Below are 27567 nucleotides of genomic sequence, written 5' to 3' on the forward strand. Positions count from 1 at the left end.
ATCACGTGACTCGCGCCAGTTCCACTCATACCGGCATGGTCGCGGCGGGGCTTAACTGATCTGAGAAAGGAACGAATCAGTTCAGGGAGTGATTCGCTTCAGTACGTTCGCTCAAAAGATTCGTTCTTTCGAACGAATCGTTCGCGAACGACACAACACCAGTGAACAAAGCAGGACGAAAAAACAAAACAAGATGGCGTTTGATAGAGAAGACGTTGATGTGTTAATGATAGTTCTGTGTTCTTCATCAGTCCGTAGTACGTACATGTACGCATACATGTTGTTTAATAATGGATTGTATTCGGATACATTAGTCTGAGGGCACTTTGAAGCTTCTCATGGTAGCTTAGCTCGCTAGTTAGCTTAGCGTGTTAGCCGCTAACAAAGACGGGCGGAAGTGATGAAAACACATCGCTAAGCGGAGATCAAGTGTGAGTGTAAAGTCTTGTCCATCCATCCATTTCTACCGCTTATTCCCTTTCGGGGTCGCGGGGGGCGCTGGCGCCTATCTCAGCTACAATCGGGCGGAAGGCGGGGTACACCCTGGACAAGTCGCCACCTCATCACAGGGCCAACACAGATAGACAGACAACATTCACACACACATTCACACACTAGGGCCAATTTAGTCTTGTGATTTCGTTAAAAAAAATGTGCGAAAAAACAATAGCAGAGTACGAGGAGGAAATGTGTCCAACAAAAGAGAAGGAGCGACAACATCAACTACTGGACGCTGTTTTCAAGAAACATCAAGTTGTGTCACACAGGACAGGTTTGTTTACTTCTTACTCCCACGTGTTTACTAACTTTATATTTATTTATTAACACTATTCTTGAATAGAGTGTCTATAACAGGCCTCGGCAATTATTTTGACTCGGGGGGCCAAATATAGAAAAAACTAATGTGTCTGGGAGCCGGTATATCTACACACCCTGTTTCCATATGAGTTGGGAAATTGTGTTAGATGTAAATATAAACAGAAAAAAAAATAAAGTGCAATTCCCCTTTAAACAATAATCTCTTAAAATGAAGATGCAAAAATATGTTTTTTTTTCTCCAGATATTCCTGTTTTACAGTAGATTATTTTTTTATTGGCAAATTCTCTGAATCTAGTTGGTAATTCTAATAACGTGAAATCACAGGGCGCTACTGATAGCTGGCGATTATTTTGAAAAAGATAAATAGGGGTGCTAATTTTGGGCTGGGTATCGGCAATGACTATCATGATTATTCAATCAATCAATGTTTATTTATATAGCCCCAAATCACAAATGTCTCAAAGGACTGCACAAATCATTACGACTACAACATCCTCAGAAGAACCCACAAAAGGGCAAGGAAAACTCACACCCAGTGGGCAGGGAGAATTCCCATCCAGTGGGACGCCAGTGACAATGCTGACTATGAGAAACCTTGGAGAGGACCTCAGATGTGGGCAACCCCCCCCCCCCGCCCCCCTCTAGGGGACCGAAAGCAATGGATGTCGAGCGGGTCTAACATGATACTGTGAAAGTTCAATCCATAGTGGCTCCAACACAGCCGCGAGAGTTCAGTTCAAGCGGATCCAAGACAGCAGCGAGAGTCCCGTCCACAGGAGACCATCTCAAGCGGAGGCGGATCAGCAGCGTAGAGATGTCCCCAACCGATACAGGCGAGCGGTCCATCCTGGGTCTCGACTCTGGACAGCCAGTACTTCATCCATGGTCATCGGACCGGACCCCCTCCACAAGGGAGGGGGGGACATAGGAGAAAGAAAAGAAGCGGCAGATCAACTGGTCTAAAAAGGAGGTCTATTTAAAGGCTAGAGTATACAGATGAGTTTTAAGGTGAGACTTAAGCCATGGTACGATACAATATTGTGATGGGCGGTATTTGCAATGTTCTACTGATTCATTTAGAATGCAGCTTAACTGACAAGTTGTGTATATCCATCCATCCATCCATCCATTTTCTACCGCCTATTCCCTTTCGGGGTCGCGGGGGGCGCTGGCGCCTATCTCAGCTACAATCGGGCGGAAGGCAGGGTACACCCTGGACAAGTCGCCACCTCATCGCAGGGCCAACACAGATAGACAGACAACATTCACACTCACATTCACACATTAGGGCCAATTTAGTGTTGCCAATCAACCTATCCCCAGGTGCATGTCTTTGGAGGTGGGAGGAAGCCGGAGTACCCGGAGGGAACCCACGCATTCACGGGGAGAACATGCAAACTCCACACAGAAAGATCCCGAGCCTGGATTTGAACCCAGGACTGCAGGAACTTCGTATTGTGAGGCAGACGCACTAACCCCTCTGCCACCGTGAAGCCTAAGTTGTGTATATATATAAATATATATATATATATATAAGTTGTGTATATATATATATATATATATATATATATATATATATATATATATATATATATATATATATATATATATATATGTGTATATATGTATATGTGTGTGTGTTTTTTTCACCAACGATGCTAGAGGGCTGTCAGAATAAATCAGTTTCTCAGCTGTGGTCCACATGGGCCGTAAAAAAACTACTTTAATAATTCGTTGGTTTTTTTTTTAGAATTTCAGATAATAGATTGTAATACATAAAAAAAAACATCTATAATATGCATGCTAATAACTAGGGCTGAACAATTTTCGGAAAATATATATTTTTTTCATGATTCGATTCACAATTTTCTTTAAATCAAGTTTCTGTTCAACATTCACAATTTTTGGGGGAAAATCATTTAACAGTCGTTTCATTGTCCCTTAATTGTGATGAGCTGTCACATTCACGTCGGGTTGTGTTTCCTTGTTTCCTGTAAGCCAGGGGTGTCAAACTCAAATACAGAGTGGGCCAACATTTAAAAACTGAACAAAGCTGCGGGCCGAGGTTGAACAAATTAACCTTTTAATAAGGACCCAAACAAGTTTTTCATCGAATATTGAACAAGCAAGGCTTATATAACTTTATAGTGACATGCAAAATTGAGTTTCAAAAAATAATAACAATAATAATTACAAAATATCAATGGCATATCAAATCAAATTTAAATAAAAATTGAATGCCTCTTTTGTATTTGCAGCCTTCTGGAGGTAAATATCAACATTAACTTTTTCCAGGGGCTAATACATCTGAAAATAAAATAACCTATAAGCCTCTATACTGCTCAGTTAATGTCGGGGCTCAGGTGGGCGGGGTTTGGGGGGTTTGTTGGTAGCGGGGAGGGGGGGTGTATATTGTAGTGGTCCGGAAGAGTTAGTGCTGCAAGGGATTCTGGGTATTTGTTCTGTTGTGTTACGGTGCGGATGTTCTCCCGAAATGTGTTGGTCATTCTTGTTTGGTGTGGGTTCACAGTGTGGCGCATATTTGTAACAGTGTTAAAGTTGTTTATATGGCCACCCCAGTGTGACCTGTATGCTGTTGATCAAGTATGCCTTGCATTTACTTACATGTGTGCAGAAGCCACATATATTACGTGACGCTGTTTGTGAGGAGGAAAAACAGACTTGACGACAGGTTGTAGGGGACTCTAAAGGCAGTGCCTTTAAGGCACACTCCCAATATTGTTGTCCGGGTGGAATTCGGGAGAATGGTTGCACCTGGAGATTTTCGAGAGTCTCCCGGGAAATCGGTGAATGCGGAGTTACAGCGGCACCGCTTTATAGCACCGGCGGGCCAGCTCTAATGTTAGATATTGCCTCAAGGGCCAAATGAAATTGGGCCAGAGTTTGACACCTATGCTGTAAGCGCTCTCATTTTGGTTCCACTTCCTGCTTGGCTCCCTGAGTGCCGTTTCCCCTCGCCTGCTGCTGATTGGCAGCCTGGCCACACCTGTTGTCAATCAGCTGGCTGCTATTTATGCCTGCCTCGCCCTCCAGTCAGGGCTCGATGATTGTTTGCTGTCTCCTGTTTCTTGGTTCCTGTTATCCTGTCTCCGGTAATCCTATTAACGTCATGTTTTCCTGCGCTACGCCTGCTATCTTGGGGTTCACCACCAACAGATTATGACATCAATATTGCAATTTTGATTTAATATGGGATTATTTTATTAAAGGTGTCCATTTTTCACCAAACAAACACAAAATCAACATGTTTTAATACACTATCACTTTTATTATTAGGGTCCGCAGGCCCATCGCCAAAGGACTCCTGTGGAGTCCTTTGGCGATGGGCCAACTGTAAGGTTTTATTATTCTTTATTATTCTTTATTATTCTTTATTATTATTCTTTATTATTCCGCACCTATGCGCTGTAATTTGACCCCCTTAACATGCTTCAAGACTCTCCAAATTTGACACACACGTCGGTGTGGAAAACCTTCCCAACTTATCAAGCAACCAAACCCCAAAAATCAAAATTGCGCGCTAGCGCCCCCTAGGAAGAAACAAAAAACAGACTGCTTGTAACTTCCGTTAGGAATGTCGTAGAGACATGAAACAAAAACCTCTATGTAGGTCCGACTTAGACCTACATTTCCAATCGGAAATTTCTATAGCAAAAATCAACAGAAATTTTGCAAAAACTCATTCAAAGCAAAATTTTCGCCAAAAATGCTATTTTTGCCTATTTGAGCTGTAATTTGACCCACTTTAAATGATTCAAAACTCACCAAACTTGGCACACACATCAGGACTGGCAAAAATTGCGATCTGATGAAAAAACTAAACCCGAAAATTAAAAAATGCGCTCTACACAGAAAAAACTGCTCCTAGGGAGAGAAAACAGACAAAACTGTGTAACTTCCAGTAGGAATGTCGGGCAGACATGAAAAAAATACCTCTATGTAGGTCTCACTTAGACCTACATTTTAAAATTGACATCCTTCAGCAAAAATCAACAGTAAGTTAAAAATTACCCCTTCAAAATAAAAGTTTTGCAAACACCCGTCACCTTTTTTCAAACATTATCTCCTCTGAGCTCGTTTGTCGTTTCGGCTTCCAACTCGCACAGAAGAGAGATTGAACCCTTCTGATTAAAAGTATAGACCAGAGTTTTGATCACTGCTCCGGTTTTGATTTTACGCGCCTTCAAAGAACCCCTACGCAAAGTTTCCTAAAAAATTTCATTTTTGCCTCTTTGAGCTGTAATTTGACCCCCTTAAAATGCTTCAAAGTGCAAGTTAAAGTTCTACTATGCCAAGCGAAAGCCATTTATCAACAACATCCAGAAACGCCAATCTGTAATTTGAACCCCTTAACATGCTTCAAAACTCACCAAATTTTACACACACATCAGGGCTGGCGAAAACTGCCATCTAACAAAAAACCAAACCCTGAAAATCAAAATTGCGCTCTAGCGCCCCCTAGGGAAAAAAAACAGACAAAACTGCTTGTAACTTCTGTTAGGAATGTCGTAGAGACATGAAACAAAAACGTCTATGTAGCGGCGGCAGCAGCCAAAGGCGGACCCGACCAACGCTGCTTGCAGCTTTAATTTTTAATTGTTCCTTCTTATAGGCTGCTATGTTAAAACAATTTCCATTCACACAGGTGTACTTTGAAAACAATCTGCGATCACGTAAAAACATTCACATTTTGTCTAAGCTAGGGATGTAACTATTACAGCGATTAATTGTAAACCCTGGTAAAATTCCAGACAGTTAATCTTACTTTTTCAAATGGTATCTATCATAAAACTGTTTGATTACACACCTCAACAAAACTCTCTTTTTTTCCTAATGCGTGTATTTGCCTTCTCGTGTCCTGCAGACGTCTGTGAAGAACATCTCCCTGAGCAGCGGGAGTGGACCTCTCGTCAGGAGCAGGAGGAGCCACAGCCCCCTCACGTTAAAGAGGAAGATGAGGAGCCAACGCTTTCTCACATTAAAGAGGAAGAGGAGGAACACAGCATCGGTCAGGAGGGAGGGCATCTTGAAGGGTTGGACGCATTCCCAGGGATTGGTGTCCCTGTGAAGAGTGAAGATGATGAGGTCAAAAGTGAAAGTGAGGAGAAGAGAGAGGCGGAGCCTCCAAGCAGCAGCCCAACTCAACACATGACAACAGAAGCTGATGGAGACCACTGTGGAGGATCACAAGCAGACAAGCTCTTAGCTCCACTATCAGATAGTGAGGACACAACGTCACACTCTCCTGACACTCATGATGAAGACTCTAAAAATGACAAAACATGTCAAACTGTTAACACACACTTCACATGTTCTCTCTGCGACAAAACCTTTAATCGTCGTAGTCATCTGAAAAGACACGTGAGAATACACACAGGAGAAAAACCGTTTGCATGCTTAATCTGCGCTAAAAGATTTATACAGAATAGTGATTTGGAAAAACACATGAGAACACACACCGGAGAAAAACCATTCATGTGCTCGATTTGTAGTAAAAGCTTCTCCCAGAAAGCGTACTTGATAACACACAAAAGAACACACACTGGTGAAAAACCTTTCATCTGTTCAGTCTGCGGTAAGGGTTTCCTCCAAAACCAAGATTTGAAAAGACACACAAGAACGCACACTGGCGAAAAGCCGTTTGTCTGTTCATTCTGTGGCAAAGGTTTTCTGCAAAATGAAGATTTGAAAAGACACATGAGAAAACACACCGGAGACAAACCGTTCATGTGCTCAGTTTGTAGTAAAAGATTCTCCCAGAAAGCAAATTTGATAATACACACAAGAACGCACACCGGTGAAAAACCTTTTATCTGTTCGGTCTGTAGTAAAGGTTTTCTCCAAAATCAGGATTTGAAAAAACACACGAGAATCCACACCGGTGAAAAAACAAAGTGCTCCGTTTGCAGTAAAAAATTCTCTCAGACGCAACATTTGAAAGCGCACATGAGGAGGCACACCGGAGAAAAACCCTTTCCCTGTTCAATCTGCGTCAAAGAGTTTGCACAGAGGCAATGTCTGCAAAGGCACATGGCAACACACACCGGTGAAAAGCCCTTTTCTTGCTCAAGTTGCAACAAAAGATTTTGTGAAAAAACAAGACTTGTGGTACACATGAGAACTCACACGAGGGAGAAAACGCTGAGTTGCAGCGCGTGTGGTGAAAGATTCTCTTCTAAGTCCCAGTGTAAGAAACACAAGTGTGCTGGTGAGAACAGCAGCAGCAAATGAAGATGCAGGATTTGAAATAAACTTGTTTATATTTTTGATAATTCCAATTATTATAAGCTGTGTTTCTTCCTACTCCTTTTTCCAACACGTTGGTTTGTGGACTAGTAAATATGTGATGTGTACACAGCAACTGTGTGCATGTTGAAAAGTAACTACCGTATTTTCCGGACCATAAGGCGCACCGGATTATAAGGCACACTGTCGAGGAATGGTCTATCTTTGATCTTTTTTCATACGTAAGGCGTACCAGATTATAGGGCGCATTAAAGAAGTCATATTTTTTTTTTTCTAAATGGAAAATACTCTTTTGTGGTGTACATAACATGTAATGGTGGTTCTTTGGTCAAAATGTTGCATAGATGATCTTTTACAGATCATCTTCGAGGCACTTTTTAACAGTCGCTTCCGGATGCGCCGTTTTGTGGGCGGTCTTATTTACGTGGCGTCTTATCCCCGTCATCTTTGTTGCAGCGGTGTAGCGTGCAAGGACGGGAGTGGAAGAAGAGTCAAAAGATAGAGCTAACTGTTTTAATGACAAGTTCTTTGGGTGAATAATGCAGACTCACCACACCGGTATGTTTTAGCGCTTTCATGGTGAGTTTACTGACAGATACTGTAACGTATTATTTTCGGGTCTCCCCATGTCTAGCATTAAAAGATTACAGTTGGTACAAAATGCGGCTGCTAGACTTTTGACAAGAACAAGAAAGTTTGATCACATTACGCCTGTACTGGCTCACCTGCACTGGCTTCCTGTGCACTTAAGATGTGACTTTAAGGTTTTACTACTTACGTATAAAATACTACACGGTCTAGCTCCATCCTATCTTGCCGATTGTATTGTACCATATGTCCCGGCAAGAAATCTGCGTTCAAAGGACTCCGGCTTATTAGTGATTCCCAAAGCCCAAAAAAAGTCTGCGGGCTATAGAGCGTTTTCCGTTCGGGCTCCAGTACTCTGGAATGCCCTCCCGGTAACAGTTCGAGATGCCACCTCAGTAGAAGCATTTAAGTCTCACCTTAAAACTCATTTGTATACTCTAGCCTTTAAATAGACTCCCTTTTTAGACCAGTTGATCTGCCGTTTCTTTTCTTTTTCTTCTATGTCCCACTCTCCCTTGTGGAGGGGGTCTGGTCCGATCCGGTGGCCATGTACTGCTTGCCTGTGTATCGGCTGGGGACATCTCTGCGCTGCTGATCCGCCTCCGCTTGGGATGGTTTCCTGCTGGCTCCGCTATGAACGGGACTCTCGCTGCTGTGTTGGATCCGCTTTGGACTGGACTCTCGCGACTGTGTTGGATCCATTATGGATTGAACTTTCACAGTATCATGTTAGACCCGCTCGACATCCATTGCTTTCCTCCTCTCCAAGGTTCTCATAGTCATTATTGTCACCGATGTCCCACTGGGTGTGAGTTTTCCTTGCCCTTATGTGGGCCTACCGAGGATGTCGTGGTGGTTTGTGCAGCCCTTTGAGACACTAGTGATTTAGGGCTATATAAGTAAACATTGATTGATTGATTGATTGATTGATATAAGTAAGAACTTTACACTTCTCTATATTAGCAATGGCAACAGCGGAGGATGAATGTCACATAACAAGAAGATAGAGAAAAAGAAGAAGCTTATTGACTACGGTGTTGGCACTGACTACAAAGGCGGACGCGTGCAATTTTTCAGGATTTATGCAGATCCCAAATACATATCAGCAGGTACCAGAAGGTAAGAAGAGTTTCTTTTGCAACAACCTGATAGTATGTTTTACCTTGTACACACACCATAAAAATACTCATATGTTGTAGCACAGTACAATCCATCAAGCGGTGTGGCTTTATAGCTTACCAAAGTCATACTAAAACTTTTTGATAGATATTTGAACGCCGTGTGTAATGTTATTCATTTTCAATAGAACATATTAAATGTTGATGTTATTTGAGTCATATTGCCATCATATTGCAGGCTACACTTATCTCTTATGTTTGACTGCAATCTACAGGTCACACTTATCATTACACCATGTACCAAATAAAATAGCTTGGAGGTCGGTAAGCAAAACCAGAATTATTCCGCATCGGGTTATAAGGCGCACCGTCGAGCTTTAAGGGGAAATAACAATTTTAAATGCGGTAATACCAAACAGCAGCATTTTTGATTGATTGATTGAAACTATTATTAGTAGATTGCACAGTTCATTACAAGTTCTGTACAATTGACCCAAATAAGTTTTTCAACTTGTTTAAGTCGGGGTCCACGTAATTAATAAGAGTCCTTTCAAATGTACCTTTAGAAATATCAATGGATAAAGGTAAAAGAGAGCAATGGTTGCAAAATAATAGGGGCTAAAAGACTTCCGACTAAAAGAGTGAAATGTGACTGGTGTTTAATAAAACAATCCCTGCTGAGCAGTGAATGTGAATTACCATACCAACTTTATTTATAAAGCCTACACTCTTCAGCATCTACATGCTGCCGCTAGGTGACATCATACGCAAATACGGTGTTAGCTTTCACTGTTATGTTGATGACAGCCAACTCTACATGCCCCTAAAGCTGACCAACACGCCGGACTGTAGTCAGCTGGAGGCGTGTCTTAATGAAATTAAACAATGGATGTCCGCTAATTTTTTGCAACTTAACGACAAAAAACGGAAATGCTGATTATCGGTCCTGCTAGACACCGACCTCTATTTAATAATGCGACTGTAACTTTTGACAACCAAATAATTAAACAAGGTGACTCTGTAAAAAATCTGGGTATTATCTTCGACTCAACTCTCTCCTTTGAGTCACACATTAAAAGCGTTACTAAAACGGCCTCCTTTCATCTCCGTAATATCGCTAAAATTCGCTCCATTCTGTCCACTAAAGACGCTGAGATCATTATTCATGCGTTTGTTACGTCTCGTCTCGATTACTGTAACGTATTATTTTCGGGTCTCCCCATGTCTAGCATTAAAAGATTACAGTTGGTACAAAATGCGGCTGCTAGACTTTTGACAAGAACAAGAAAGTTTGATCACATCACGCCTGTACTGGCTCACCTGCACTGGCTTCCTGTGCACTTAAGATGTGACTTTAAGGTTTTACTACTTACGTATAAAATACTACACGGTCTAGCTCCATCCTATCTTGCCGATTGTATTGTACCGTATGTCACGGCAAGAAATCTGCGTTCAAAAGACTTCGGCTTATTAGTGATTCCTAAAGCCCAAAAAAAGTCTGCGGGCTATAGAGCGTTTTCATTTCGGGCTCCAGTACTCTGGAATGCCCTCCCGGTAACAGTTCGAGATGCCACCTCAGTAGAAGCATTTAAGTCTCACCTTAAAACTCATTTGTATACTCTAGCCTTTAAATAGACTCCCTTTTTAGACCAGTTGATCTGTGGCTTCTTTTCTTTTTCTTCTCTGTCCCCCCCTCCCTTGTGGAGGGGGTCCGGTCCGATGACCATGGATGAAGTACTGGCTGTCCAGAGTCGAGACCCAGGATGGACCACTCGTCGGGACCTAGGATGGACCGCTCGCCTGTGTATCGGTTGGGGACATCTCTACGATGCTGATCCGCCTCCGCTTGAGATGGTTTCCTGTGGACGGGACTCTGGCTGCTGTCTTGGATCCGCTTGAACTGAACTCTCGCGGCTGTGTTGGAGCCACTATGGATTGAACTTTCACAGTATCATGTCAGACCCGCTCGACATACATTGCTTTCGGTCCCCTAGAGGGGTGGGGTGCCCACATTTGAGGTCCCCTCCAAGGTTTCTCATTGTCATCATTGTCACTGGGTGTGAGTTTTCCTTGCACATATGTGGGTTCTTCCGAGGATGTCGTAGTCGTAATGGTTTGTGCAGTCCTTTGAGACATTTGTGATTTAGGGCTATATAAAAAAACATTGATTGATTGATAAAAACAACCACAGTTGAAGAACAAAGGGCCGTACACCACAAAGGACAAACTAAAAATAACATTTAAAACAGAAGATAATTACACATTGAAAAAGTAAATACAAGTTATCCTAATAACAATTTGTTAGATCAAAATCAGTTAAAGAGTTAATAACAGTTTAAAGTCTCATGCTGGGTTAAAAGCCAATGAATAAAAAATGGGTTTTAAGAAGGGTCTTAAAATTGGCCAAAGAAGGGGCCTGTCTCACATAGAGAGGTAGATCATTCCAGAGTTTGGGACCCGCAACAGGGAAGGCTCTGTCCCCTCTGAGCTTGCATTTTGATCTGGGGACCCTCAGGATCAGCGGACCTGAGGGACTGGGTGGGGGCATAGAGGTGGAGCAGCTCAGAGAGGTAAGGTGGGGCAAGACCCCGTAAGGATTTAAAAACCAGTAAGATCATTTTAAAAATGGACTCTAAAAGACACAGCCGACCAGTAGAGGGAGGCTAAATCGGGAGTAATGTGCTCTCTTTTTCTTGTGTTAATTGAAAGTCGGGTGGCTGCATTTTGGACCAGCCGCAGATGCCAGAGGGAAGATTGACCAATTCCAAAATACAAAGAGTTACATGTGATAAAGGCATGGATTACGTAAATAAAAATTTTTAAAAAAAAGGCTTTCACCACTGTGCCAATCTGACGGTCTAATTTAAAATCAGGGTCAATACGAAAGCCCAGGTTGGTGATCATCGCACTGGGTCCAAATACTATTACTTCTGTCTTCTTTTCATTGAAATTTAAAGGGGAACATTATCACAATTTCAAAAGGGTTGAAAACAACAAAAATCAGTTCCCAGTGGCTTGTTGTATTTTTTGAAGTTTTTTTCAAAATTTTACCGGTCTCGGAATATCCCTAAAAGCTTCAAAGTGCCTTATTTTCGCTATCTTCGAAACCACTATCCATTTCCCTGTGACGTCACACAGTGCTGCCAATGTAAACAAACAATGGCGAATACCACAGCAAGATATAGCGGCATTAGCTCGGATTCAGACTCGGATTTCAGCGACTTAAGCGATTCAACAGATTACGCATGTATTGAAACAGATGGTTGGAGTATGAAAGTATTGAAGAAGAAACTAAAGCTATTGAGCGAATTCATAGTCATAGCATGGCCGAATAGCTGCGTTAGCATCGCCGGTAAAATGTGCGGACCAAACAATCAGGACTTTCGCATCTTGTGACACGGGAGCAACTTAAATCTGTCGATTGGTAAGTGTTTGTTTCGCATTAAATGTGGGTGGAAGGAAACGTAATATAGTTGCAAATGCATCTGCAGGTTATGTGAATTGTGAATTATATTTATATAGCGCTTTTCCATACATCTCTGTGCCATGTCTGCTTTAGCACCACCGGTAAATAGCATGTTAGCATCGATTAGCGTAGCATGTTAGCATCGATTAGCTGGCAGTCAACATCAACAAAACTCACCTTTGTGATTTCGTTGACTATCGTTGCAAAAGCATCTGCAGGTTATCCATACATCTCTGTGCCATGTCTGCTTTAGCACCGCCAGTAAATAGCATGTTAACGTCGATTAGCGTAGCATGTTAGCATCGATTAGCTGGTAGTCACGCCGCGACCAAAAATGTCTGATTAGAACATAAGTCAACATCAACAAAACTCACCTTTGTGATTTCGTTGAATTTATCATTGCAAATGCATCTGCAGGTTATCCATACATCTCTGTGCCATGTCTGTCTTAGCATCGCCGGTAAATAGCAAGTTAGCATCGATTAGCGTAGCATGTTAGCGTCGATTAGCTGGCAGTCACCAAAACTCACCTTTGTGATTTCGTTGAGTATCGTTGCAAATGCATCTGCAGGTTATCCATACATCTCTGTGCCATGTCTGTCATCGCCGGTAAAATGTGGAGACACTCTGGCACATTCAACGGGGGTCTGGCGGCAGACACTTTTCCATCTTCGGGCCAGTGGTGCAACTTGAATCCCTCCCTGTTAGTGTTGTTACACCCTCCGACAACACACCGACGAGGCATGATGTCTCCAAGGTTCCAAAAAATAGTCGAAAAATAACAGAGCTGAGACCCAATGTTTGTAATGTGTTGAAAATGAAAATGGCGGCTGTGTTACCTCGACGACGTCACATTCTGACGTCATCGCCTCCAGCGCGATAAACAGAAAGGCGTTTAATTCGCCAAAATTCACCCATTTAGAGTTTGGAAATCGGTTAAAAAAATAGATGGTCTTTTTTCTGCACCATCAAGGTATATATTGAAGCTTACATAGGTCTGGTGATAATGTTCCCCTTTAAGACAATTAGGGCGATCCAGGCCTTGATATCATCAAGACAAGCAAGTAGTGGGAATCTATCCCACAACAACCACAGTGCTTTAGATGTGCAGCCCTTTGAGACACTTGTGATTTAGGGCTATATAAATAAACATTTATCGATTGATTGATTGATTGTGTCACACCGCGGTGAGGGATGTCTTATCTTGGTTTTTTTCTGTCTTGTGAATTGTGAATGTTTTATTTTGAAAAGCAACTCCTCTTGTTTCAGATCACTGGCCCTTCCTCTTGTGTCAACAGTCTGACGTCATCCCTGACCCCTGATTGTGTCCACCTGTTTCCCATTACCCTCATGTGTCATATAAGCCCACGCCTCCCCTTGTTCTGTGCCAGATTTTCTCGAGTTTTCGTGCCTGTCTCGCTTCCATGTCTTTATCCATGCCTTGCCTGGTCCCATGCTTATTTTCCTGGATCTTGACTTCCCACGCTGCTATTTTGAGTTTGACTGTCTCTCCTCCTCAGTAGAGTGAATTTTGTTATTTAGTTCTTTTCAACCGAAGTGGTGAGTTATAATTTTTTTTTAACTAGTGTGTGAATGTGTGTGTGAATGTTGTCTGTTTATCTGTGTTGGCCCTGTGATGAGGTGGCGACTTGTCCAGGGTGTACCCCGCCTTCCGCCCGATTGTAGCTGAGATAGGCGCCAGTGCCCCCCGCGACCCCAAAAGGGAATAAGCGGTAGGAAATGGATGGATGGATGGAGTTCTTTTCAACCGAAGTGATGAGTTATAATATTTTTTTAACTAATCTTTCTTTCCTCAATTTTTTGGAGTAATGTTTGTTTACCATTATTAGATGAAGATTAAGTGTAGAAATTTTCATATTCATTGTTTTCTTCCTCCTGTTGAAGCGTTTTATGTTAATAAGTTTCATAGCAGATACGGCACAAATTATAGTTTGTCTTTGTTTTTGCATTTTCCTCTTTTTAGGACTGATTCACGGTTATTCCCTTTTTTTGGAACCTTTTCCGCCGACCGTTTTTGTTATTTGTAGATATTGTATTACTCTGACTCTGGAGGTGAAAGAGCCGTCAAAATAAAAGCCCTACTAAGTATCCCTACTATGCATCTGACTTCATTCCTTTGTCCAAGCCTGACAAATTGGTTATGGGTTACATTTATAAAATCAATGAACAACTGCAGAGAAAATGAAATAACATTTCTGCATGCAACAAAACGTTTTTTAACTCCCAAAAAGACGTCGGGTTGAAGGTTAAGTAAAATACTTAAAGGGGAACATTATCAGCAGACCTATGTAGGCGTCAATATATACCTTGATGGTGCAGAAAAAAGACCATCTATTTTTTAACCGATTTCCGAACTCTAAATGGGTGAATTTTGGCGAATTAAACGCCTTTCTGTTTACCGCGCTGGAAGCGATGATGTCAGAATGTGACGTCGCCGAGGTAACACACCCACCATTTTCATTTTCAACACATTACAAACACCGGGTCTCAGCTCTGTTATTTTCTGTTTTTTTGACTATTTTTTGGAACCTTGGAGACATCATGCCTCGTCGGTGTGTTGTCGGAGGGTGTAACAACACTAACAGGGAGGGATTCAAGTTGCACCACTGGCCCGAAGATGCCAAAGTGTCTGCCGCCAGACCCCCATTGAATGTGCCAGATTTTCTCCACATTTGACCGGTGATGCTAAGACAGACATGGCACAGAGATGTATGGATAACCTGCAGATGCATTTGCAACGATAGTCAACGAAATCACAAAGGTTGAGTTTTGTTGATGTTGACTGCCAGCTAATCGATGCTAACATGCTACGCTAATCGATGCTAACATGCTATTTACCGCCGGTGCTAAGGCAGACATGGCACAGAGATGTATGGATAACCTGCAGATGCATTTGCAACAATAAAGTCAACTAAATCACAAAGGTGAGTTTTGTTGATGTTGACTGCCAGCTAATCAATGCTAACATGCTACGCTAATCGATGCTAACATGCTATTTACCAGCGGTGCTAAAGCAGACATGGAACAGAGATGTATGGATAACCTGCAGATGCATTTGCAACTATATTACGTTTCCTTCCACCCACATTTAATGCGAAAAAAACACTTACCAATCGACGGATTTAAGTTGCTCCAGTGTCACAAGATGCGAAAGTCCTGATCGTTTGGTCCGCACATTTTACCGGCGATGCTAACGCAGCTATTTCGGCCATGCTATGGCTATGAATAGCGTCAATAGCTATTCGCTCAATAGCTTCAGTTTCTTCTTCAATATTTTCATACTCCAACCATCTGTTTCAATACATGCGTAATCTGTTGAATCGCTTAAGTCGCTGAGTTTGAATCCGGACTAATGTCGCTATATCTTGCTGTGGTATTCCCATTGTTCGTTTACATTGGCAGCACTGTGTGACGTCACAGGGAAATGGCCAGTGTCTTCGCAGAGAGCCGAAAATAAGGCCCTTTAAAGCTTTATTTAGGGATATTCCGAGACCGGTAAAATTTTGGAAAAAAATTCAAAAAATACAACAAGCCACTGGGGACAGATTTTTATAGTTTTTAACCCTTTTGAAATTGTGATAATGTTCCCTTTAATGTCTATTTAAGTCCTCCTTGTAGTAATGAAAAAGCAAAACGCCAAACTTACATTATCCGCTGACAGAGAACCAAAAATGCCGTCCTCTCTCTCTGTGCTGTCATCCTTTTACTGGCGCCGTGCAGTCAGCTGCCAACCTGAATAATAAAATGTCTATTTCACTGAACAATTAAAACATTTTAATACACGCAAAATTATAGGAAATTAAAACATGTATCATACTTGGTCAAGGTGATTTCTGCTCCTGAACCTCGCTCGTCACCTTTATCTTCACACAGGATTGTAAGTTCTCATCTGCGAGGCGTGTGCGATGTTGGTTTTTGATAAAGTTCATGTTGGAGAACACCTGCTCACATACATATGTGGATCCAAAGGTCGACAGGACTCAGGTGCATACTTGTTCACGTTCACATAGCGTTCCAAGTTTCGAACACAAGTTTGTCTGGTTTGGGGAGGTGTGGAAGTCGCTTCCTTCAGGGTTCTTTGGGACACCAGTCACCAATCATAATGTCTATTTTACAATAAACGCCAGATCTTGCAGAGTCTTTATGCACTCTCCAGCAATTGTCTTTCCTCGGTCGAGCACATGAAAGGTTTCCCTAAGAGTGGTCTGTCTTGCTCTCGCTCCCCTCGTGCTTCGCCAACCGCCATCAACAACCCCTCCTCTCCTTCCCGACTGCTGCCTTTAAAGGGGAACATTATCAGAATTTCAGAAGGGTTAAAACCAATAAAAATCAGTCCCCAGTGGCTTATTTTATTTTTCAAAGATTTTTTCAAAATTTTACCCATCTCGCAATATCCCGAAAAACAGCTTCAAAGTGCCTGATTTTCACCATCGCTATATCCACCCGTCTATTGTCCTGTGACGTCACTGCGTGATGCCAATACAAACAAACATGGCGGATAGAACATAAAGATATAGCGACATTAGCTCGGATTCAGACTCGGATTTCAGCGGCTTAAGCGATTCAACGGATTACGCATGTATTGAAACGGAGGGTTGGAGTGTGGAGGCAGGTAGCGAAAACGAAATTGAAGAAGAAACTGAAGCTATTGAGCTATATCACCACAGACAGCGTCAACGAGGACAAATTCGGCGATTGCCTTCTAACCAACGATTGCATCTTTTGACCACTGGTGCAACTTGAATCCGTCTATTTGTATGTGTTTGTTTGGCATTAAATGTGGGTGGAGGGTATGGCTGGATGCAAATATAACTACAAATGAGGCATAATGATGCAATATGTACATACAGCGAGGCTAAATAGCATGTTAGCATCAATTAGCTTGCAGTCAGGCCGTGACCAAATATGTCTGATTAGCACATAAGTCAATAACATCAACAAAACTCACCTATGTGATTTTGTTGACTTTATCGTTGGAAATGCATCTGCTTTGAGTGTCGCAGGATATCCACACATTCTTGCCATCTCTGTCTTAGCATCGCTATCGAACAAACGAGGGACTTTCGCATCTTTTGAACCACTGGTGCAACTTGAATCCATCTATTGGTATGTGTTTGTTTGGCATTAAATGTGGGCGGAGGGAAAGGCTGGATGCAAATATAGCTACAAATGAGGCATAATGATGCAATATGTACATACAGCGAGGCTAAATAGCCTGTTAGCATCGATTAGCTTGCAGTCAGGCCGTGACCAAATATGTCTGATTAGCACATAAGCCAATAACATCAACAAAACTCACCTATGTGATTTTGTTGACTTTATCGTTGGAAATGCATCTGCTTCGAGTGTCGCAGGATATCCACACATTCTTGCCATCTCTGTCGTAGCATCGCTATCGAACAAACGAGGGACTTTCGCATCTTTTGAACCACTGGTGCAACCTGAATCAGTCGATTGGTATGTGTTTGTTTGGCATTAAATGTGGGTGGAGGGAAAGGCTGGATGCAAATATAGCTACAAATGAGGCATAATGATGCAATATGTACATACAGCTAGGCTAAATAGCATGTTAGCATTGATTAGCTTGCAGTCAGGCCGTGACCAAATATGTCTGATTAGCAAATAAGTCAATAACATCAACAAAACTCACCTATATGATTTTGTTGACTTTATCGTTGGAAATGCATCTGCTTTGAGTGTCGCAGGATATCCACACATTCTTGCCATCTCTGTCGTAGCATCGCTATCGAACAAACGAGGGACTTTCTCATCTTTTGAACCACTGGTGCAACCTGAATCCGCCGATTGGTATGTGTTTGTTTGGCATTAAATGTGGGCGGAGGGAAAGGCTGGATGCAAATATAGCTACAAATGAGGCATAATGATGCAATATGTACATACAGCTAGGCTAAATAGCATGTTAGCATCGGTTAGCTTGCAGTCAGGCCGTGACCAAATATGTCTGATTAGCACATAAGCCAATAACATCAACAAAACTCACCTATGTGATTTTGTTGACTTTATCGTTGGAAATGCATCTGCTTTGAGTGTCGCAGGATATCCACACATTCTTGCCATCTCTGTCTTAGCATCGCTATCGAACAAACGAGGGACTTTCGCATCTTTTGAACCACTGGTCCAACTTGAATCCATCTATTGGTATGTGTTTGTTTGGCATTAAATGTGGGTGGAGGGTAAGGCTGGATGCAAATATAGCTACAAATGAGGCATAATGATGCAATATGTACATACAGCTAGGCTAAATAGCATGTTAGCATCGATTAGCTTGCAGTCAGGCCGTGACCAAATATGTCTGATTAGCACATAAGTCAATAACATCAACAAAACTCACCTATGTGATTTTGTTGACTTTATCGTTGGAAATGCATCTGCTTTGAGTGTCGCAGGATATCTACACATTCTTGCCATCTCTGTCGTAGCATCGCTATCGAACAAACGAGGGACTTTCGCATCTTTTGAACCACTGGTGCAACCTGAATCCGCCGATTGGTATGCGTTTGTTTGGCATTAAATGTGGGTGGAGGGTAAGGCTGGATGCAAATATAGCTACAAATGAGGCATAATGATGCAATATGTACATACAGCTAGGCTAAATAGCATGTTAGCATCGGTTAGCTTGCAGTCAGGCCGTGACCAAATATGTCTGATTAGCACATAAGTCAATAACATCAACCAAACTCACCTATGTGATTTTGTTGACTTTATCGTTGGAAATGGATCTGCTTTGAGTGTCGCAGGATATCCACACATTCTTGCCATCTCTGTCGTAGCATCGCTATCGAACAAACGAGGGACTTTCGCATCTTTTGAACCACTGGTGCAACCTGAATCCGCCGATTGGTATGTGTTTGTTTGGCATTAAATGTGGGTGGAGGGTAAGGCTGGATGCAAATATAGCTACAAATGAGGCATAATGATGCAATATGAACATACAGCGAGGCTAAATAGCATGTTAGCATCGATTAGTTTGCAGTCAGGCCGTGACCAAATATGTCTGATTAGCACATAAGCCAATAACATCAACAAAACTCACCTATGTGATTTTGTTGACTTTATCGTTGGAAATGCATCTGCTTTGAGTGTCGCAGGATATCCACACATTCTTGCCATCTCTGTCGTAGCATCGCTATCGAACAAACGAGGGACTTTCGCATCTTTTGACCCACTGGTGCCACCTGAATCCGTCGATTGGTATGTGTTTGTTTGGCATTAAATGTGGGCGGAGGGAAAGGCTGGATGCAAATATAGCTACAAATGAGGCATAATGATGCAATATGTACATACAGCTAGGCTAAATAGCATGTTAGCATCGGTTAGCTTGCAGTCATGCCGTGACCAAATATGTCTGATTAGCACATAAGTCAATAACATCAACAAAACTCACCTATGTGATTTTGTTGACTTTATCGTTGGAAATGCATCTGCTTTGAGTGTCGCAGGATATCCACACATTCTTGCCATCTCTGTCGTAGCATCGCTATCGAACAAACGAGGGACTTTCGCATCTTTTGAACCACTGGTGCATCCTGAATCCGCCGATTGGTATGTGTTTGTTTGGCATTAAATGTGGGTGGAGGGTAAGGCTGGATGCAAATATAGCTACAAATGAGGCATAATGATGCAATATGTACATACAGCTAGCCTAAATAGCATTTTAGCATCGGTTAGCATGCCGTGACCATTGATATGTCTGATTAGCACACTCCACGTCAACTTGAATCCGTCTCTGTTGGTGTTGTTACACCCTCCGACAACACACCGACGAGGCATGGTGTCTCCAAGGTACGGAAAACAGTAAAAAAAAAACGGAAAATAAAGGAGATGATTTGACTTGGTGTGTGTGAAGTGAAGTGGATTATATTTATATAGCGCTTTTCTCAAGTGACTCAAAGCGCTTTTACATAGTGACACCCAATATCTAAGTTACATTTAAACCAGTGTGGGTGGCACTGGGAGCAGGTGGGTAAAGTGTCTTGCCCAAGGACACAACGGCAGTAACTAGGATGGCACAAACGGGAATCGAACCTGCAACCCTCAAGTTGCTGGCATGGCCACTCTACCAACCGAGCTATGCCGTAACGTGTTTGAGAAAATGGCGGATTGCTTCCTGTTGTGAGGTCACGGGTGAAAGGTCATTGCTCCGGCAGCGAACAATTGAAAGGCGTTTCAATCGCCAAATTCACCCTTTTAGAGTTCGGAAATCAGTTAAAAAAACATTTGGTCTTTTTTCTGCACCATCAAGGTATATATTGACGCTTACATAGGTCTGCTGATAATGTTCCCCTTTAACAGAGCGACAGGTGATTAGACAAACACTCTCAGCTGTGTCATCCACGCACCTGTCGCTAATCTCGAAGCCGGTTCTGCCACACCCCGCTTCGCTGCAGGTCCGCAGGCCACGCCCACAACAGGAGGTTTTCAACATCCCACCATTTGTGATTCTGGAGCAAAAACGGCCTTCTGGCGTGAAACATCTTCAAGGTCCGCTGTCAGGCGCTTTAACCTGGACACCCACGTGTCTTTGTCGGCGTCTCCCTGGATTAGCGCGGCCGTGGGCGTGTCCTGAGGTTTGACAAGTGTAACGCAAGGACGAGGGCGCGCTCCAATGCGCACTGGCCGCGACAAGCTGAGCCGCATCAGAGTGATTGCCGACACCTGTGTCAGACAGTCAACAGTTGATTTCAGAAGCATTTAAGTCACACCTTAAAACTCATCTGTATACTCTAGCCTTTAAATAGACCTCCTTTTTAGACCAGTTGATCTGCCGCTTCTTTTCTTTCTCCTATGTCCCCTCCTCCCTTGTGGAGGGGGTCCGGTCCGACGACCATGGTGAAGTACCGGCTGTCCAGAGTCGAGACCCAGGATGGACCGCTCGCCTGTATCGGTTGGGGACATCTCTACGCTGCTGATCCGCCTCCGCTTGAGATGGTTTCCTGTGGACGGGACTCTCGCTGCTGTCTTGGATCCGCTTTGAACTGAACTCTCGCGGCTGTGTTGGAGCCACTATGGATTGAACTTTCACAGTATCATGTTAGACCCGCTCGACATCCATTGCTTTCGGTCCCCTAGAGGGGGGGGGTTGCCCACTTCTGAGGTCCTCTCCAAGGTTTCTCATAGTCAGCATTGTCACTGGCGTCCCACTGGATGTGAATTCTCCCTGCCCACTGGGTGTGAGTTTTCCTTGAGATGTACCATCATTGTACAGTCCTTTGAGACATTTGTGATTTAGAGCTATATAAATAAACATTGATTGATTGATTGATTGATTGATTGAAATCCCGCAGCTTCATTGGCTGCTGCTGTTGCACTTGTGTTTCTTCAACTGGTACTTATAAAAAAATCTTTCATCACACTCACTGCAACGCAACACCTTTTCACCAGTGTGTATTCTCATGTGGACTACGAGTGTCGATCGGTAACAAAAGCTTTTGTTGCACTTTGAACAGGAATAAGGTTTTTCACCGGTGTGTATTCTCATGTGTCTGACTAGTTTTGTTTGGTCACAAAAGCGTTTGCTGCAGCTGGAACAGGAATAGGGCTTGACATCGACGTGCGTTCTCATGTGTATTTTTAAATATTGAATTTGTGTAAAGCCTTTACCGCAAACTGAACAGGAGAAAGATTTGTCTGCGGTGTGTGTTCTCATGTGTGTTTTCAAACACTGACTTCGGTTGAAAGATTTGCCACAGATCGAACAGGAGAAAGGTTTTTCTCCGGTGTGCGTTCTCATGTGTGTTTTAAACGAGCCATTTTGCACAAAACTTTTGCCGCAGACTGAACAGGAAAAGGGTTTTTCGCCAGTGTGTATTCTCATGTGCGCTAAAAGCGCGGACTGGTGACAAAAGCTTCTGTCGCAGCTTGGACAGGGATATGTTATCTTGGCGGAGTGTGTTCCCATGTGCCTTGTCAGACATTGACTTCGTATGAATCCTTTGCTGCAGACTGGACAGATGAAAGGCTTTTCTCCAGTGTGCAGTCGTGTGTGCCTTTTCAAATTCTGCATATGACGGAATCGTTTGCTACAAACTGAACACATGAACGGTTTTTCTCCGGTGTGTATTCTCATGTGTGTTGTCAGATTGTGACGGTGATTAAAGGTTTTGTTGCAGTGAGAACACGTGAAGTGTGTGTTGTCAGTGTGACATGTCTTATCGTCTTTAGAATCTTCATCATCAGTGTCAGGAGAGTGTGACGTTGTGTCCTCACTATCTGATAGTGGAGCTAAGAGCTTGTCTGCCTGTGATCCTCCACAGTGGTCTCCATCAGCTTCTGTTGTCATGTGTTGAGTTGAGCTGCTGCTTGGAGGCTCCGCCTCTCTCTGCTCCTCACTTTCCCCTTTGACCTCATCATCTTGACTCTTCACAGGGACACCAGTCACTGGGAACTCCTCCAACCATTTGACCTCATCATCTTCACTCTTCACAGGGACACCAGTCACTGGGAACTCCTCCAACCATTTGACCTCATCATCTTCACTCTTCACAGGGACACCAGTCACTGGGAACTCCTCCAACCATTTGACCTCATCATCTTCACTCTTCACAGGGACACCAGTCACTGGGAACTCCTCCAACCGTTTGACCTCATCATCTTCACTCTTCACAGGGACACCAGTCACTGGGAACTCCTCCAACCAGTTGACCTCATCATCGTCACTCTTCACAGGGACACCAGTCACTGGGAACTCCTCCAACCATTTGACCTCATCATCTTCACTCTTCACAGGGACACCAGTCACTGGGAACTCCTCCAACCGTTTGACCTCATCATCTTCACTCTTCACAGGGACACCAGTCACTGGGAACTCCTCCAACCAGTTGACCTCATCATCGTCACTCTTCACAGGGACACCAGTCACTGGGAACCCCTCCAACCATTTGACCTCATAATCTTCACTCTTCACAGGGACACCAGTCACTGGGAACTCCTCCAACAGGTTGACCTCATCATCTTCACTCTTCACAGGGACACCAGTCACTGGGAACTCTTCCAACCATTTGACCTCATCATCTTCACTCTTCACAGGGACACCAGTCACTGGGAACTCCTCCAACCGTTTGACCTCATCATCTTCACTCTTCACAGGGACACCAGTCACTGGGAACTCCTCCAACCATTCAAGCTGATCTCCCTCCTGACTGATGCTGTGTTCCTCCTCTTCCTCTTTGATTTTGGAGTGCTGTCGACCTTCATTTTCTTTTTTAATGTGAGGGGGCTTTGCTTCTTCCTCTTTTATGTGGCAGAGCTGTGTCTCCTCTTGCTCCATTTTTTTTCCTTAATTCCAATCCTGCTGCTCAAGGGAGAGGAGGTTCTTCACAGAGATCTGCAGGACACAATAAGACAAACACATGCTTTAGGGAAGTCCAGCTTCAAACTGGTTTTCAATAAGGGGCCACATCCCAGTTATGGCTGTCTACAAATGAGATGTCATTTTCATGCATTCCCGGTTACGCCCCCAGCAACATAAATAACAAGTCTGTGTGAATCACTGCAGTTGTTGTTTATTGTATTGTATACTTATTGCGTGTGCAAATATGGGTTATACTTGTATAGCGCTTTTCTACCTTCAAGGTACTCAAAAGCGCTTTGATACTATCTCCACATTCACCCATTCACACACAGATTCACACACTGATGGCGGGAGCTGCCATGCAAGGCCCTAACCACCACCCACCAGGAGCAAGGGGAGACAACACACGCCTAAGTCGCATCTTAAAACTCATTTGTATACTCTAGCCTTTAAATTAACCCCCCCTTTTCGACCAGTTGATCTGCCGTTTTTTTTCTGCGGAGTGTGGAGGGGGTAGGGGGTACGGATTCGGTGGCCACGTATGAAGCGTTGCCTGTCCAGGGTCGGGACCCAGGGTGGACCACTCGTCTGTGCATCAGTTGGGGATGTCTCTGCGCTGCTGACCTGTCTCCGCTTGGGGTGATCTCCTGCTGGCCCCACTGTGGACTGGACTCTCACGATTGTGTTAGATCCACTGTGGACTGGACTCACACTATTATGTTAGATCCACTATGGACTGGGCGCTCTCAATATCATGCTATATCCACTACGGACTCGAATCTCACATTATTATGCTAGATCCACTACGGACTGGACTCTCACACTATTATGTTAGATCCACTATGGGCTGGACTCTCAAAATATTATGCTAGATCCACTAAAGACAGGACTCTCACAATATTATGTTAGATCCACTATAGACAGGACTCTCACAATATTATGTTAGATCCACTATGGACTGGACTCTCACAATATTATGCTAGATCCACTATGAACAGGCCTCTCACACTATTATGTTAGATCCACTATGGGCTGGACTCTCAAAATATTATGCTAGATCCACTAAAGACAGGACTCTCACAATATTGTGTTAGATCCACTATGGACTGGACTCTCACAATATTATGTTAGAACCACTATGGACAGGACTCTCACAATATTATGTTAGATCCACTATGGACTGGACTCCCACAGTATTGTGTTGGATTCACTATGGGCTGGACTCTCAAAATATTATGCTAGATCCACTATAGACAGGACTCTCACACTATTATGTTAGATCCACTATGGACTGGACACTCACAATAATATGCTAGATCCACTATGAACAGGACTCTCACACTATTATGTTAGATCCACTATAGACAGGACTCTCACAATATTATGTTAGATCCACTATGGACTGGAATCTCACATTATTATGCTAGATCCACTACGGACTGGACTCTCACACTATTATGTTGGATCCACTATGGACTGGACTCTCACTATTATGTTAGAACCACTATGGACAGGACTCTCACAATATTATGTTAGATCCACTATGGACTGGACACTCACAATAATATGCTAGATCCACTATGAACAGGACTCTCACACTATTATGTTAGATCCACTATGGACTGGACTCTCACACTATTATGTTAGATCCACTATGGACTGGACTCTCACAATATTATGCTAGATCCACTATAGACAGGACTCTCACAATATTATGTTAGAACCACTATGGACAGGACTCTCACACTATTATGTTAGATCCACTATGAACAGGACTCTCACACTATTATGTTAGATCCACTATGGACTGGACTCTCACAATATTATGCTAGATCCACTATTGACTGGACTCTCACACTATTGTGTTAGATCCACTATGGACTGGACTCTCACAATATTATGCTAGATCCACTATGAACAGGACTCTCACACTATTATGTTAGATCCACTATGGACTGGACTCTCACAATAATATGCTAGATCCACTATGAACAGGACTCTCACACTATTATGTTAGATCCACTATGGACTGGACTCTCACACTATTATGTTAGATCCACTATGGACTGGACTCTCACAATATTATGCTAGATCCACTATAGACAGGACTCTCACAATATTATGTTAGAACCACTATGGACTGGACTCTCACACTATTATGTTAGATCCACTATGGACTGGACTCTCACACTATTATGTTAGATCCACTATGGACTGGACTCTCACAATATTATGTTAGAACCACTATGGACAGGACTCTCACACTATTATGTTAGATCCACTATGGACTGGACTCTCACACTATTATGTTAGATCCACTATGGACTGGACTCTCACACTATTATGTTAGATCCACTATGGACTGGACTCTCACAATATTATGCTAGATCCACTATAGACAGGACTCTCACAATATTATGTTAGAACCACTATGGACAGGACTCTCACACTATTATGTTAGATCCACTATGAACAGGACTCTCACACTATTATGTTAGATCCCTGATGTGGGATCTGAACCGAGGATGTCGCCGTGGCTTGTGCAACCCTTTTGAGACACTCGTGATTTAGGGCTATATGAGTAAACATTGATTGATTGATGTGACGACGATGGTACAAGGTGGGGATCGAACCAGGAACCCTTAGGTTGCTGGCATGGCTACTCTGCCGACCGCGCCACCCCGTCCCAAATATATTTTATGACAAAATAAAGAATGCCTTTATACAGTGCCCTTTTTTTGTATTTTCAACAACCAAACAAAACTATTCTCTTCTTTCCCCTCAGGCAGGCGACTACGATCCACCCAGATCCACACCTCCCTTCACCTGAGCAGTTTTTCCCCCTCGGCCATCAGGCACATGAACAATAACAAGATCTGATAGCTCAGTTACAGCTCTTTTTATTACCTATGATGTCTTATATGTGTTTTAAGTTGCAAGATTGCACCAAGAAATAAATCCTAGTTCATGAACCCGCTCTCAAACAAAGCCAATAAAAACTATTCCAATTCTGATTTTACTTTCATTCTTGACAATGCTCTCCCACTCAGTAGCGTTATTCTACGTGTTAGCATCGAGGGTTGGAAATGGGGGTTGAATCACCAAAAATGATTCCCGGGCGTGGCCATTACTGCTGCTCACTGCTCCCCTCACCTCCCAGGGGGTGAACAAGGGTGATGGGTCAAATGCAGAGAATAATTTCGCCACACCGAGTGTGTGTGCGACAACCATCGGTACTTTAACTTTACTTTATGTTGATGAAAATATAAAGTTAGTAGAAATGCGAGAGTAAGAAGTAAACAAACCTGTTCTGTGTAACACAACGTGATGTTTCTTGAAAACAGCGTCCAGTAGTTGATGTTGTCGCTCCTTCTCCTCTATCGTTATTTCTCACAATGCACATATTCATTCAACAGCTGCTGATTTACCAACAATCTCAGCATTTGTACTTTGCACATTTTCACACAGTCACACTTTATACTTGATTTCTGCTGAGCCTCCCTTGTGTTAGCAGCTCGGAAGCTAAGCTAACTAGCAAGCTAAGCTAGCACGAGAAGCTACAGCGTTCACTCAGTTAAGTTTATCCTGACACACTGATAACGTGCGCTATTTCGTTTGTTTGACGAATAAGTTAAAAAAAATAAATGAAGTCATCCTTCTTTCGGCAATGAATAAAATAAACGAACCCGCAAAACTCGACGGTAAACATAACACGTCTATGCGCATGCGCGGTCGCTTCGCGCCAGAGCAAATTAAACGTCACTTCTTTTCTAATTATTAATTTTATTAATAATTGTATTATTTGGAAAATAAAATAAATACATTACCTATTAGTAAAAGAGAACAATAATATAAAAATTGACAAGGGGTGGATTTAAAAAAATTCGGGACACATTTTTAACAACCGTCATTGACACACGGGGGCGCTACTGAGTCTTATGACGTTTTTTTTTTGTTGTTTTTTTTGTAACATAAA

At 42.8% G+C, this 27567-nt stretch overlaps 2 protein-coding genes across 3 annotated transcripts; one reads left to right on the forward strand and one right to left on the reverse strand.

Annotated features, from left to right (window-relative positions):
• The first annotated feature begins 19 nt into the window (after window positions 1-19).
• LOC133542490 (zinc finger protein OZF-like) lies at window positions 20-7365 on the forward strand. The gene is made up of 2 exons (XM_061886683.1): window positions 20-772; window positions 5706-7365. Exons 1-2 carry the CDS (start codon window positions 652-654, stop codon window positions 7070-7072), a joined length of 1488 nt encoding a protein of 495 aa, XP_061742667.1. The 5' UTR covers window positions 20-651; the 3' UTR covers window positions 7073-7365.
• LOC133542449 (zinc finger protein ZFP2-like) lies at window positions 4168-27325 on the reverse strand. 2 transcript variants are annotated; one of them, XM_061886585.1, is made up of 6 exons: window positions 26897-27325; window positions 21042-23624; window positions 20641-20956; window positions 16098-16558; window positions 15927-16012; window positions 4168-5903 (listed from the first exon to the last, which is right to left on the reverse strand). In XM_061886585.1, exon 2 carries the CDS (start codon window positions 23565-23567, stop codon window positions 21588-21590), a length of 1980 nt encoding a protein of 659 aa, XP_061742569.1. In that variant the 5' UTR covers window positions 23568-23624; window positions 26897-27325; the 3' UTR covers window positions 4168-5903; window positions 15927-16012; window positions 16098-16558; window positions 20641-20956; window positions 21042-21587. The 2 variants fall into 2 exon arrangements, with proteins under 2 accessions (XP_061742569.1, XP_061742568.1); XM_061886584.1 differs by having other exon boundaries at window positions 20641-23624.
• Window positions 27326-27567: the final 242 nt, after the last annotated feature.

The sequence above is a fragment of the Nerophis ophidion genome, linkage group LG24, assembly GCF_033978795.1.
Source record: "Nerophis ophidion isolate RoL-2023_Sa linkage group LG24, RoL_Noph_v1.0, whole genome shotgun sequence".
Classification (NCBI taxonomy): domain Eukaryota; kingdom Metazoa; phylum Chordata; class Actinopteri; order Syngnathiformes; family Syngnathidae; genus Nerophis; species Nerophis ophidion.